This window comes from Varanus komodoensis, unplaced genomic scaffold (genome assembly GCF_004798865.1).
Source record: "Varanus komodoensis strain SLA01 unplaced genomic scaffold, ASM479886v1 scaffold34_1, whole genome shotgun sequence".
In the NCBI taxonomy this organism is placed as follows: Eukaryota; Metazoa; Chordata; class Lepidosauria; order Squamata; family Varanidae; genus Varanus; species Varanus komodoensis.
Genome location: NW_025335854.1, coordinates 8,700,948 through 8,716,596, shown reverse-complemented (window position 1 = coordinate 8,716,596; position 15,649 = coordinate 8,700,948). Strand labels below are relative to the sequence as shown.

The 15,649-nt window shown below is 46.0% G+C and overlaps 1 protein-coding gene across 4 annotated transcripts in view; it reads right to left on the bottom strand.

Annotated features, from left to right (window-relative positions):
* COP1 (COP1 E3 ubiquitin ligase) overlaps nucleotides 1-15,649 on the bottom strand; it is a 125,028-nt gene that overhangs the window by 86,579 nt on the left and 22,800 nt on the right. For all 4 annotated transcript variants that reach the window (XM_044439311.1, XM_044439312.1, XM_044439313.1 and 1 more), the window contains 3 exons: nucleotides 11,986-12,054; nucleotides 5,702-5,761; nucleotides 4,245-4,321 (listed from right to left, as the gene is read on the bottom strand). In XM_044439311.1, the coding sequence (XP_044295246.1) occupies nucleotides 4,245-4,321; nucleotides 5,702-5,761; nucleotides 11,986-12,054 (206 nt within the window). The remainder of the gene's footprint in view (nucleotides 1-4,244; nucleotides 4,322-5,701; nucleotides 5,762-11,985; nucleotides 12,055-15,649) is intronic.

Genomic DNA, 15,649 nt, shown 5'->3' with positions numbered 1-15,649 from the left:
CACTCCAGCCAGGGCACATGGGTGGTGATGGTGGGACAGGGGTGGGGGGTGTTAACTGAAAACCATGGGCTTCAGGATGCCTGTGTAGGTGAGAGCCTAGACCTGGGGCCCCTTGGGGGATTTGGGGGCGTGGGACCCAGCAATTCTAAAGCTGCTGCTTTTTGCCTCAGCACCCAAGGCAGCTTCCTGCAACTCCTTTGCTTTGCCCTCACTCCCCAGGCAGCCAATTTGTGATTAGCGTTGTTCTGACGGTTATATAAAATATTTATAGATTGCCTAAAATGCTCGCAGGAGACTTTCAGAAGCAGCATTTTGCTTGAAAACAAGGCACATGTTCCTCATGCGCCTTTTGAAGCCTACAGCTCCCTCTGTCACCACTGCACCATCAAATTTCAGCAGTGGAGATACAGTAAAGGCCAGGGGGGCGCATGTGGCCCAAAGCCCTGTGCCACCCGCTGCTGCATTAAGGAATGAATGTCCCCTGTGTTCAGTTAACCTTCTAAATAGTTGTTTCCTGAGCTAGCAATTACACACAGAAATCTGGGTAAGAATAAGCACACAGTATATTTGCCAATACAGTGGTACCTCGGCTCACGAATGCCTCAGTTCACGACCAAATCAGGTTGCGAACAGAAATTTCTGAAAAGTATTGCCGCAGGTCGCAAACTCTGCATTGGGTGACGATCACGATTGCACCTGCCTGCCCACCCCCCCAGCGCACCTGCAATCGCACCCGCCCCCCCCAGCGCACCCACTTCAAATTTTTGTGATTTAAAAAAAAAAAGTTACAGAATGGATTAACCTTATTTACATTGAACCTTATGGGGAAATTTGACTTGGCTCATGACCAATTTGGGTTGCGACCAGAGTCCTGGAACGGGTTAAGTTTGTGAGCCGAGGTACCACTGCACTACATCTCTAAAAGCAATCTGGAAAATGCTGCTGCATCCTCTGCTTCCTCACTATAGTTCATCGCTAGCAGTCCCAGAATGATGGGTGCCTAGGCAAACGCCCTTCACTGAGTAAAACCAGTGAAATGAGTTTGCTTTGCCTTGTGCATTCGCTGCACCAGAACAGCCTGATACCATCAACACATACTTTGCAAAGCACGGGACTGGAAGCCTATCAAAATTCACTTCTTCTATGACTAGTTATGCAACATCTGGAACATTCTGATTATGAACCCATTTCCTGTCATTGCACATAGAAAAGCTGGGAATGGATGTGCTCGCGACCATTTTGGTAGTGGAACTGCATTGTATCTAACAGGAATAAGAAGTCTAAAAGAGCTACATTGGAGCACAAGCATTAAGAATAATGTAAACTGGATGTGTTGCCCCTCTTTTATGGGGCAGTCCTATGGCCTCCTCTGACCGCAGAGCTGGGATTCCAAATGAGCAGCCCTTCCCTACCTTCCCTGCCAACCTCAGCAGAAAGAAGTGCCCCACCTGCATCTCCCCTGTCAGAAATCTACCTTGGAGACAGCTGAAGGGGTATGCAGGACAGCAAGGAAGGGAGAAGGCAGGAGCGAACCGCTTACGATGGATCCAAACATCGTTACAGCTTCCTTCCTCCCCGCTCAATGGTACTTCCTCTTGATGACCAAGAACAGCCAGCAAGGTGCAACACAGGTGCGCGGAAGTGGAAAATGCTGCTGCCGTGCCTCACCTCCTGCATCACATGCCATAAGCCACTCTGTGTGTGTGGAGGCTTGCATGCATCAAAGGCAGACACAGAGGATTTCATTGCTGGCAGTGGAAGGGATGCCTTCTTCGTTACTGTGCCCGTTAATATGCTTACATTGATTTAGTTTTCCTGCACTTCTGTACCGTTTCAGTTGAAATGTCTTGATCTTGAAATTGCTTTACATGGGCCACATCAGGGTTATGAATGTCCAAGCACAGATGAAAGCACTGTTTTACTGAATCGTTAAGCACTGGCATGTGTTAAGAGATCACAGGAATGAGTTTACACAACACTGCCATGGGGAAAGGAGATACCAAAGAGTAGCTTGTGGGTTGTATGCACTTTATGGCCTGCTAATTTATATCTGTGCTATTATGGAAATGTAGACCCAGCAAAGATCTATTTAAACACTGGATCATTGATGCCTCATTCAGCACCGACACACACATCAATAAAATCCCAATAAGTAATGAACTGCACAAGGGCCTTGCTCAGAGTCTAATCAATACACTGGAAGTAAGGATTCAATAACGGGCTGCAGCAAACCTCAAACCCTCACATTCTGGATTCCCCCCCATTTCTGGCAACCATCTAAAGCTTTTCAGCAGGCTGTTCCTCGTTTTGCTCCTTCCTTTCCTCTCAGTCACAGGCTCAGCACTAGAACTGGTTGTGATCTTTTACCACCATCCAAGAGCAGCGGCACTTTATCTCAGCAACTAGATCACAAAAGCTCAAAAGTCATACAGCAACTGTCTGGCAACTCAATAGTGTTTCTCCCCTGGGAGGTTTATCACACAATAAAAGCCATGCCTGCTGCTCTCCCAGACTAATATCACCTGCAGGATTCATGCAGGCCGGCAACAAGACCAAACACACTTTCAACTGAGATCTTGGCCAACCGAACATAAAATTTAAACTTGCAAGCCAAGCAAAAAGCATCACACACCACTCATCGCCCACGCAAGATGAAACTATGTTGGCCACACTATAGTTCCATGCCAAACAATGGCAACGGGGTCAACACTCAAAACACAGGGGGAACTCATTTACTTCTGGGCCTGCCAGTGACCACAAACGTTGATGTTCCTGAGTAACATCCAAGTTTATGATGCTATTAATTTCTCAAGGCTTCTTGGGAAAGTCCAGCCAATAAAAGCAGAGGACAATGGGGCTTGGCCGATGAGCACTCCCTGGCAAGGTTCTGGGTAGCCCAGCAGTCCTGACAGCACAGCGAGGGTCTGGCTATGGCCACGGCACAAGTCTTCAGCCTTTTCTGACCCAGTGCCCATTTTTACCCCGGGCTATCAACCTGGGGCCACGCCAAATTTTACTGTGTGCCCACATTTCTCTTGTGCTTCTTTAGATGAGCCTAAAGAAAGGAGGATGAGAGGTTCCTTCAGAAGAGAAATTGTGGCAGGTACAGCATATCATGGCAGGGCAGAAGAGCGAGCTATGATGGGCACACATCAGCACTAGAGTATCTCTGAATACCATCATGGGGGAGCCGTGGCAGGCCAGGGCTTCCGCTCTCCCGTCCTGCTTGTGGCCTCCCAAGAACAACGGAGAGCTCATGTGGTGTGATGGCTGAAGTGCTGGGCTGGGGACCTGGGAGACGACCCTGCAGTGGCCTGGCTGGTGTTCATGCATAGCCCTGATTTTGTCCCAGAGGAACAACTGGCTTCAGGCCTCGCAGCTGGAGACCCCACGCCCCAGAGCCGACGGGGGCCTGGATGTCGCTGCCGCAGTCCCAGCAGCTGGCAGTCTCGCCCTTTCCGGCTGGAGGACCCGGCAGCTTCCTCCACCGTTCGGCCTTTAGCCCGTCCGCTCTTTGCTTTGTGAGGGCAGGTCTCCATTACATGTCACTCAGCCAGGCAGGCAAGGCAGGGGGAGCACCTGTCCACAGTGGGGAGTCTGCTGTCACCACTCACACACTTCTGAAACGGTGCCGTCGAAGCCAATACAGTGGATGGGGGAGGCAAAGAGACACAGATGAGGGAACAACTGCTATGGGACACAACGGAGTAGCGAGAAAGCAGGGGAGAAATACGTGTTTTTGTAGATTTCTTTCTCTTCCTGTTTAGCAAAAGGGTGAAAACAGGTTTATGGGGGAAAAAGCATATGCTGAGAAGAAGGATGAGGGAGGAATGAGATTTAGGGAAAAAAAACACTGAAAATATGCAGGTGAAAAGACCTCCTAATCTAGGTGTGAGGGTGGTCAAAAAGGAACTGAGGGAATGGGCAGGAGTCCCTCCCAAGTAACCCTGGGACACAACCAAACGCTTAGTTAGAGAAGCTTCCCAACAACAGGCTCCATACAGGTGTAGAGGCCATAGGTGCGGTGCACAGAGACCATGAAGAAGGATGGAGCTTGCCCCTCCAGCTAAAACGGTCCCCCCACCCCATAAAACCTAAACAGGTTACGCTTCCTGCCATGAAGGAAGACGCACTGATAAAGCAGGTGAGTGTGGACTAGGGCAAGGGGCGGGGAGGGAAAAGTGTAAGGACAAGGTTGGCTTATTGTGTGCCTTCTGCATCTGACGCAACCGGCAGATTTGTACCTGTGTGAAGGTGAGTATGGTTCAAACTGAGGCACAGTGCTGTCCTCACTGACTGGTGAATACAAGCCATTCATTTCCTGGAATACATACAGAGCCACGTTACAGTAATTACACAAAATAAGATTTACATCCCCCATTAACAACAGGCACCTTTAGGAACATATTACTTTACTCATTATTTTCATTTCAGCTCAGCTACTTTTGCCCAACATTCCCAGCATTCTCTGGAGAGACTAATGATATTTTCTCTGCTTGCTCCGCTAACCCAGCGGAGCCACACTGAGCTTGTTGCTGAAGTGCTTTATTGAAGAGCAGACTGGTGCGAGCAGGACCAGAAGCTCCCAGCAAGGTCTTTTTAAATAAATCTGGATGAACAACATCAGGTGCTCTCACTCAACATTTACAAAGGCTAACCCCCGTGTAAGTTTATTGCAAGACCGAACTCTAAAGAAAGTTAATTTCATCTACATTTCTGGGCCAGCTTCCCTAGGTAACAATCTTGCAGGTTTCTCCATCTTTCAGTCCTACGGTTTCAATATTCGGGTACATTCTGCAACCCGCTGGGTTCACACCAGGTGGAAGGAGCTTCCATATATGCCCCCCTACCCCCTGAGATCAGCGGGGGAGGCCCTTCTCCAGGAGCCCTCTGTGAGGGATATTAGGAGGGTGAGTACCTGGAGGAGGGCCTTCTCTGCAGTGGCGCCCCACCTATGGAATGCGCTCCCCAGAGAAGTCCACCTGGCGCCGTCGTTATTTGTTTCTCAATGCCAGGCCAAGACCTTTTTATTTAAACAACATTTTAATTGTTAATCTGTGTTTTATTTAATGGTTTTATATTATTGCAGAGAACTCCAAATTTTTAATATTGTTCTATGCTTTGTTTATTTTCCTTGTGAGCCGCCCCGAGGCTTCGGTGATGGGTGCGGCATAGAAAGGTTATAAATAAATAATACTGAAGTGGACTGTATTCGATTAATTAACTGAAAAATACTAAAATAAACAGGGGCCGTTTCACCATTCCCACCCAGCAACAGAGCTACATGTTGGCTGAAACCTTCTGCTGAGCCCAATTGTTTTATCTGACCCATTATTATTCTTTTAAGCGACTGTCTGTTCCCCACATCTTGTAAGAAGCCACTAAACATTATTATTAGGCCCCCAGTATTTCAAATGCAGTTTTTTTAAACAGAACACGCACACACAGAACCCCCCCCCCCCAAAATGAATTCTGAGAATTAACCAACCATTTGGAAGGTACACAAGTATTCGAAATCCCCTCACATCAAGCAAAATACTGCAGGCATTCAAGCAAACAAATTAACGGGTGAGCTTAATCTGTTCATTTTCTCTATTACAGAAGCAAGTGCCATAAATTTAACAAAGCAGCCCACAGTGAGGCAGACAGCTTGATGGGAGTGAAAAACTGCCCAAGTTCCAACAACGGCTGGGCGCCTCACCTCCACTCGCTTAATATCTTCTTCCAGAACACTAAGCTCCTTCTGAATCTGTTCCAGTTGCTGTGGATGAAAAAGGGATAAAAGAAATTTAAGCCAATTTGTACTGGCAATACTGACTCTGTCATAAATTAAGACATTTTCTTTAAAAAGAGAGTATGCACACTAAAAGTTGGAAAATGACACATCTCAGGTACAAACTAATGTGTATTCAGAAAGGCACCAGACAGGAGAAGTGCATTAAAAGAATGTCACAAGCTGTGCAATAAATGCACTAGCATTACATTGGTAAGAAATAAGCTCCCCAGTATTCAATGTTAATATGTGGTACTCTTAATATTCATGGTTTTTAAAGTGATAAAAAAGCAATTATGCATTGAGTAATTAGAAAGTTGCTGATAAAATCCACATACAAGTTGCCTATAAAATAACAAAAACTCTTTAGTAAACAAGTAGAATAATTTAATTGAACACAACTGACATTATTTGCCTAGCAACAAATTAGTTTGCTTATCTATTTATTTATTTCATTTTTATACCATCCAATAGCAAGAGTACCGACATTCTGGGAACACTCCCATATAAGTAGTTATTGTGGCTTATCAAAATATGCAACTATTATAATTGCACCCAGGCCACTGTCCCCTGAACACCAATCGTTTGGTGTCTTCCTGGCTTCTGTGCACTTTTTCTCCATTCTAAAAGAGTGGCTTGGTAGCTCACCATAGGAGCGCTAAGCTCTAATATTTTGGCATGGATGGTATTTATTTAAAACTTTTGTATGCTGTCACCTTGGCATCTCGGCACGGCTCATAATACATACAATTAAAAACAATAATATTTATAAATAACAAATTCAATAAAATCTTGGGGGGGGCTTTTTGCCTTGCCCGTTTTGCCTTCAACTCCACCCTGCACTGAAATGTGGCCCTCAAGAGCAGCTGCAAAAAGAGTATTCTGCATCTGAGCTACAGCATCCCACCTAAAATGGCTCTGGTAAGTTAAGCTACCTGAATGTAAGATGTAAAAATACCTATCACATCCATCAAATTATCAAATTAAATGAAAATTAAATCTATACTGGGTTGTAGTTTAGGCACCCAGGCTGCATCAATGACTCTACATCAAATATGAACCATTAAGGGAGGTTAAATCTGCACACATTAAACTCTGAATGGGTCGCAGAATTAGTTGTGCTGCTGCCAAAGACAATTTTGGCACAGGAAAAGCCCAGGCCTGCTGGCACAATCAACAGCAACAATGGGTGCAAAGCATGCCGGCAGCTGTTCTGAATATGCAAGCCAGAACTTGCCATGGCGTTCACACCTGGGGCAAAGTATTATACAAGGGTTAAACAGCCGCGCATAGGCCACCAACAGTCCCACACATGCACAACAACCCACGCGTTGTTTAACCAACGAGTTCTCATCACACGTGACTTGGCTGGGAATGTCCCTCCAGGAGCAGGGCACATCCCAGACACACGGCTTGACTTCACTAGTGTCAACCGTCCCTTTTGCACAAAAACACGCCTCGCTAACCATGGAACAGTGTAAAAAGAGAAAACGCAGCGGAAGATGAGAGAGGGACGACAGCAGCCTTCCTGCCTGAAACTGCTGAGGAGGCATCATGCCAAGGTGATGGGCCTTCCCCAATCAAACAGGAAGGTCGGAAAGGGCAGGCTTGCCCGCTCGACTCCCCACTGACCAGAAGAGCACGTCTCTGTTAAGGTCAGCCTGTTCCCTCCTGTGTCAGCAGTGAAGCAGCGCAGAAAAAGCATCCATTGTGCTGCACCTGTCTCTCTTATGCTCGCTCACGAGGAGAGTTTAGCTTGGAAAGCTGTGCTACATGTGTTCTCCAGGACAAGGGCAGGAGACCTATGGCCCTTCCATCATCCCCAGCCATTGGCTATGCTGCCCAGGGCTGATGGGAATTGTAAGCCAAAACAGCTGGTGGGCCACTCTCCCAACAGTTTCACGCAGGTGCTAAATAATATGCAGAACCATGTGGGATATGAGAAACCAAAGGGTGCAGTGCTGAGCAGTAGTCTCTCAGCGCCTTCTTCTGGAAGCCAACTGGACCATGGCAACAGAGTGCCCTCATGACCCATTCTTGCCAAACTGCCCAGAAGGATGCTGTTCGTTCGTTCGTTCTTTCTCTCTCTCTCTCTCTCTTTCTTTCTTTCAATTTATCTGCCACTTCATTGGCCATACGCTCTCTCTCTGGGCAGTTTACAACACAATAAAATCCACAATGTACAACGTCATATACAATTCACAATAAAGGCAATAAACCATACCAATCCATAAATAAAAGCTACTAAAATTAAATAAGACAAAATAATAAAAAGATAAATATCATACATCCACAATGACCCCCCCCAAAAAAACAAACCAATTAACATAATTAATATCAATAGCATAATTTAAAGTCATAAGGCAGCAGCATTTAATGGAATAAAATACATTTTAATCATCATTAGAAATCAGTCAATAATTCACCAGTTAAAACAACAATGGAGCAAAAATGTCCTATGTTGGCATCTAAAAGAAAAGAGCAGGCGCCAGCCCAGCAGGACTGAATTCCCATGTAGGGCCACTATGATTGGAAAAGCAATCCTTGCAATCTCTCCCCACAATTTGCTATGGGGAGGAATGAGGAGGAGGGCTGCAGATTGGGCTGGTGCGTATGGAGAAAGGCACTCCCTCAGTTAACCTGGCATCTGGACGGTATAAAGCCACCGGTCCAACAGAATGAAAAAGGCTGCACTCCACCCACAGTCTCAGTCACACATACCTCTGGAAGTCTGACTGAACAGACCCAGTGCCACTGCCACCACACAGTGGATGCGTCTCATCAGGGTTACTAGTTCATGCCCCCACAAATTTTTGCCACTGACACTCAAAGGTTGTGCCAACGTTTTGGTAAAAGTGCTCGAGGTTTAACTAGGAAGCTTAAATTACACGAGTCAGTTGCAGGCTTGTGTCTGGCAGGGCTGTGGGTACTTTGGGTAGCAGACATAAGCTAGATATAGACAGAGGCTTCAACTGCACCGCTGAAAACAATGAGATAATCCCTTAAAAATACTGCATGCCAGAACCCTCCCAAAGGTACCCCTAGAAATTAGCATTTTCTCAAAGCCAAAGCAAGAATCCTAAAAGCCCCAAAGTAAAAGCTTCCAACGCAGCTTCTAAGTAACCAACATATTTCAATGCCAAAACTGGCTGGATGCTTAAGGATATTAGCATGCAACCCACTAAACCCCCTGCTGCCTGCTTTGGTAGGCTTTCTCCCAACTGCCATCTAATTGAGCACTAAAATTGCTGAACCAGCCGAAACTGTAGTTATTTAAGAAAAATGGATAATAAACATATCAAAGCTACAAGGCTACCTTGGGAGTATAAGAAATAATTAACAATTTGTGGTTCTGAGAGATGATTGATTTCTGCCTTTGTCATTTCTCCCTACCTATAAATCATCAGCCTATTCACATGTATAAACGACTAAGCAATAAAGTTTGACAAGAAAAACGATTAGCAGGAGCTAATGACAGCGCTAGAGAATCCATGCTTTTAATTCTCCATGATTACCACACAATAACTAATAAGAGCTCTATCTTTGGCTACTTAACATCTTCATTATGTTGACAGAGGACCAAGAGTTGAATGGACATATTCAGGGAAATGACATGCACATTCAGCTAAACAAAGCAACACTCTTTTCCAGAGTAGCTTTCCCCTTTGGAATATTTTGAGTTCCTCAAAAACACATGAGGTAAAGTTAACTAAAGACCATGTTTGATCGAAAACGCCACTGAATAAGTGAGACACACACGAACATGCAGCAACTTTGCTCCTTGGTTCATCTGAGCAGTATAACGACCCAGGAGCATGCAATTAATAATGGCTTCCCAGTATATCTATTATTAATGGTTTCCAAACAAGGTGTAATATAAAACCATGGTTCTAATTTCACTTCTACTTCCTGGCTTGTTTAGAAGCCATTAACACTCATTTCCTCCCTTGGCCATGATGGAAAGCTGTAGACTCAACTTCCTTATTTGTTCACTTGCTCATACCAAGGAAGAAGTGAAGCAGCTGTTCACACATCCCTGAAGCTGGTTTATCCAGATGCTGCCCTGGGGGGAGGCCTTAACTGCCATCCGCTGGGAGGATTCTAGTCCCCCTGTCAGCCCACTTCTTCTGCTTCAACCATTTAGGTGAGCTGTGCTTAAAGATGCCCACTGCTGCCCAGGGTTTTACAAGATGCTGCAGCAGTTGAGGAGCAAGTGCACTGAACTGGCATGGAGATCCACTCTCTCAAGCCCTCCAGAACTAGTCTCTCGTTTTCTCACCATTGCACAGGGAAGACCTTACATCACCATCACCGCCCTACTCGGCACAACCTAAATGCTGGTATTTAAGCAACGAGCTTTTCTCAACCTATCCCTTGCCCTGTTCCTGACTCGTTTTAACTAAAACATCCACAATGGTGCACAATGCAGCATTTCTGCCCAGGCAATTTAAAAGCAAGCATTTTTTCAGGATATTTAGAAGTAGTTTGTCACTGGAGCTTAGGTGTCCACGGGGGCACTGGCTGCCAAGACCCACCAAAGCCCCTTTCCAAGGAGATAAAACCAAGTTACCTACACTCCGTTAAGCTGGATCACTACAGCACACTCACTCTAGGAAGCTTAATTACTTTGGAAAGCAGCTGCCAGGCTGCTAACAGGGACAGGGAGGAAGGAACGTAACAAACCTGTTTTGGCTCCTGACTCACTTCCAGGCTCAGTTCTCGGCTTGCCTGTAGAGCCCGGCACAGCTCAGCTGTCTGTTGGTCCAATTTACCAAGCACCCATCTGCCCCTGCAGACTGAGATTAACACCTGAGGCTTGTCCCTGGCTGCTCTGCATTCAAAAGGCATATGTTGTCCAGGGAATGCCTTCTCAATAGGGGACCCCCCCCCCCGGAATGCCCTCCCCGTGGCAGCTTGCCTGGCACTGGCATTCAGCTTGTTGTATGCTTGGAGGCAAGTGAAGGTCTCATTTCCCAAAGCTTGCTACCAGAAGTGCTGGCCAGAGCGACTTCTTTTATATTTTATATTGTTAATTTGTTTTATATTTTGAATGTGTTATATTTTAATTTTATGTTGTGAGCCGCCCCGAGGCTTCGGCAAATGGGGCGGCATAGAAATGTTTTAAATAAACAAACAAATAAATAAATAAATAAATAAGTGCCAACCCTTTCATGCTGTCAGTCACTGATTGGCATTTTGCCCTCTAATTTACATTGCGTTTAGGTGTTCTTGTTACATATGTATTTTTCTTTTTAATAAGCTGTACTAGAAATGGGTCATAAAGCACACATAGGCCAATTTAAGGCTTCTCAGGTTGGACTCTTGCTTCATATACACGTATTGGACAGACTTCAGAGTGTGCCTGAAAAAGTCTGAAAAATACAATAGGTAAAAAGTTACCAACACGATAGCACAAAGCTTCTGGGGCTGAAAATGTAAAAAAGGATACAGCCCCAACTGTGCATTGTGGATATTCCAACCTTTTTAAAAAATGTAGCAAATGGAAAGGGTTAATGATCATGAGTGCAGAACAGGAATGAAGACAAGTTCTGCCATGGAGGCAGAGGGAGAGGCAGGTGAGCAGGCAGGCTGTGAAAGTGAAGAGGAGGATCACAAGGGGATCTCGTCAGTCAGGTGTGGGGCCCTGACAGGAGCCCAGTCATGCCTACTCTTGACACCAGCACTGTGCTCCCTGCTTACTAAACCAACACTGCTGAGGCCCTCTTATTTGCTCAGAGAAAACAACATTGATCAGGTTCAGCCAGAAGCATTAAAAAACCACCCACTCCAAACTCTGCGATAATATATGCACTTCTAGATGACAACAGGCATTTCATGTTAAGATTTTCTCTTAAAAATACTGGCAATCTATTAATTTTTTAAGCGGCTCAACTCCAGTCCCAGCTGCAACTTATTTCAAGCACTTGGTGCAGCTGCCAACAAATAAACTTTCCTTGACAATCATCTCTCAAATGGTATGAAAAGTTAATCAAAAGAAGTACCAAACTCAAGTACAAAGCACAGAGCAAAAACTGTCACAATTTGCATAATCTCAAGTAAATCAAATCCATGTGTTTCAAATCTTCTGTTGCGCAAGATTACCCACCCACACAAGCCTCTCCAAAAACAAACTGAAAGGCCAACCGGCATTGTTAAAAATAGTGTAATGGAAAGAAGGTTTCATAGTAGTAAATCTAAGCAGGTTACATTACCTCTCTTTTATTTCTCCTGGCAACCTTCAGGAATTCCATCAAAATCTGTAACTGGGCGGCATGGGATTCCTGTAACAAACAGTTTACAGAAAAAGGGTTGTGTGTGCAAAAAAGGAAACCATGCAGCTATTCAGAAATGTTTCCTTTTTTAAAAAGGGATGCATATAAACACTTGCCCAATATATGATTATAGGTGCAGATATATCTCTGCACCCTCCAATAGGACGGACCACACATAAACACTGCAATATGCAATTAGTGGAATCGCAACACATTCCTGCACCACTGAACGTTTTTTTTATGGGGCCAGCACGGATGAGACCATGGAACAAGTAACTCTAGTTTGCAAAATGCGGAAGCCTACGTACCTCTTGGGCAAACATGCTCACATTCATGCACATGGACTGAACCCACAATCGACTCCACCTCAAATCCCGGTTCAACAGGCTACTTTCAGGGAAAGCTTGATTGGGGAGAATTCCCCCCAGGGAGAAGAGAAATTCTGGCACGGCAGAATATCCCCCAAAGGCTGGTTCCCGATCAATAATACGGGCAGCTTCATGCATGGTGCTAAGCCACCGCTAAGCAGGCTGGCTGTTCTGTGATGCTGCCAAGAGATCATCAGCCTCTCCTAGACTTGCCATGGCCTTTGTGCAATTCCTTCCTCCCACCTGCTCCTGGCACATGTCCCAGGGACACCTGCAACGAAACGCCTAGTGTGCAATCGTCCTGCTCCCTCCCTTCATCAGCAGGGCCTCTTTGCTACTGGCCGGCTGATTGCTCGGGAGGCAACCTTGTCTTTGCAGCTCCCAACAGAAAGTTCACCCATCCTTTTTATTTTTTATTTAGTCTTAGCTGACCCTGGATATCTCAGTGCTTCCTTTGCATGCCTATGAAGTGAGTTTTGCTCATAACCACCCCCCCCTTTGTACCCCAATCAACCTGTCATGGTTCCCCCCCCTGCCCCCGATTATCCTCAAGGATATGTTTCCCTGTCTGGACATAGAACATATCATAAGGAAAGCTGGATTTGAATCAGAAGGAGTGACAACTGGTAGAAGAAACACCACTAATTCAGGATATGCAGATGATACCTTAGTACTGGCAGAAAGCAGCAGTGATTTGAAATTACTCCTGATGGAAGTGAAAGAAGAAAGTGAAAAAAAGGACTGCAGATAAATGTTAAGAAAACTAAAATCATGTCCACAGAAGACTGATAGAACTTCACAGTTAATAATGAAGAAACTGAAAATTTGGAAGGTTTCACATACCTTGGCTCAGTCATCTATTCAAAGGGAGGCTGCAGCCAAACACTTCAAAGAAGACTGGAAGAATGGAAGGGCAGCAGTGAAGGAACTAGAAAAGATCCCCAATTGTGAGGATGTTTCACTGGAGATCAAGGCCAAGATCATGCAAAACATTGTATTCCCAATCAGTATGCATGGGTGTGAAAGCTGGACAGTGAAGAAAGCGAACAGGAAGAAAGTGGATGCATCTGAAACACGGTGCTGGAGGAGAGCTTTGAAAATACCCTTTACTGACAGAAAGACAAACAGGTGGGGCCTGGATCAAATCAAGCCAGAGCTTTTCCTAGAAGCAAACATGACAAAACTGAGACTGTCGTAAGTGTTGTGCAGACAGCAAGGAACTACAATGGAAAAGCCCAACTGAATCAAACCAGAACTTCTCCTTGAAGCAAAAAATGAAGCTGAGCCTGTTATGCTTCAGGCATATCATGAGAAGGCAAGACTCACTGGGGAAGACAATCACGTTTGGCAAAGTCAAACACAGAAGACGAAAGTGAAGACCAAATATGAGAAGGATAGAATGTGTAAAAGAAGTCACAGCCTTGAGCTTGGGAGAGCTGAATGGAGCTGTCATGGGCAGAGTATTTTGTAGAGCTTTCATTCATAGAGTTACCATAAGTTGGCGATGACTCAATGGAACATAACAACTTAACAGCTGTACCCAGAACAGGCAGTTCCACTGCTGCAAGTCCTTTCCAGACACTGAGCAGTCTCTGTGCACAAGACAGTCCCAGACGCAGTCAGTGGTAGCTGGGAGGATATCACATGCTTCGTAACACGCAGCTGTTTCACATGGTAGGGTCAGAGGATATGGGTTGCTGATTTGGTGGGCCACCAATGGTGACGGCATTGCTCTGAGTCCCGGGGTCTGGAACCTGTGGTTCATCCTGAAGGAATAGCGAATGCCACCTTGATGAGCGAATGCTGTGCCGGCGGCAAGCAGTAACCGAATCCGGTACAAGGTCTTCCTCCAAATTCAGAGCCCCAAGGGGATTTTAAGCAGCCGAAAGGGCAGGCCACAAACAGTCTGTTGAGCTGTGATGGCTGCTGAAGTTTTTGTTGGGCATCCTTTGGAGCACAGCATGGCACCGTAAGTCAAGTGCAAAAGCCTGACAGCTGAAAACATGGAGTGCACAGGGAGTCCATGGGGGTGGGGAGGTGAAGAACTGACCCATGGCTAGCTTATCAGTTGATCCAGAACTTATCACCATGCATTCTTCCAAAATACCAGTTTCAGGTTTATAAATCTTCCCCTAGAATCCACAGCTTCTCGAAGCACTGGGGTAGAACGACATGTGTGCTTGCAAAACTCTTCACATTGTGCAGGAAGAACAGGAAGGTACGTGGAGCATCCAAGGCCCCCACCATCTGAGGGGATCCCAGCACACCCCTTCTTTTATGATTCCTTTCGAATGTGCACCAATTCTCAAAAGGCGTTGTGCACAGTAATTTCCCTACTCCAAAGGTGACCAGAGTGGGAAGCACCTAATGTTGAAAGTTTGTATAACGGTCTCATTTTTAACTGGTATTGAAATCTGCATCGTGGTGTCCAACTGATGGATTATTATCTGAAGAGTATGTGTGTCGAGCATCCATGCCGAAACATCCACCAGCCAACAACACATCAGCCTGCTGTGAGCGGCTCAGCTACAGAGCACCCCAGTATTTCTCCAAGGAGGCAGCCATGGAAGGCTGCTGAACTGCCCACGGCCATCCTGTCAGAGGCTGCTTCTGCAAACCTGTTTCTCCCCTGCCCCTCCACCTCAGCACCGAAATGAGCCAGAGCCATTACAAAATGTGCTCAAGGGACCATGCTGCAGTGCCAAAACAGTTTGTCCAGGTCAGTGAGGTGATCAATAGGCTGTTGCAGCAATTCTGTTCGTGACAGGATTAGCAGTTTCTGCCATAACTCAATGCCCGGCCCTTTCTGTGCACAACGAAAATGCCAGGAAGCGCCATGCTGAGATGCTCCGGCAGCAGAGACAAGAGGAGCAGAAGAAAAGAAGGGCACTCAGATGGAATGCAAAGGGTAACACTTAGAGGGACTGAAGGGGCACCCTGATAAGTCAGCGGCAGAAAGGCAGTAGGAGCCAGGGAGAGAGGCTGCTGCTGACGAAGGCATTGCAGAAGGTACTGCCAGAGCCCCTCAGAGGAGCAGAAGCGAGGGCCAGAGTGCCAGGAAGGGACAAAGACATTATCAAGAGGACACCTGCTGATGCAGCTGGGCACCCACACCCTCAGGCCTGATTCCCCTCAGCATGATTAGGACGAGGATGAGGCCCTCATCCTTTTTTTCAGACACTTGCAGAGCCGTATGCAATGTTTCTCAAATAAGTGAACTGGGCTGTGGTGATCAA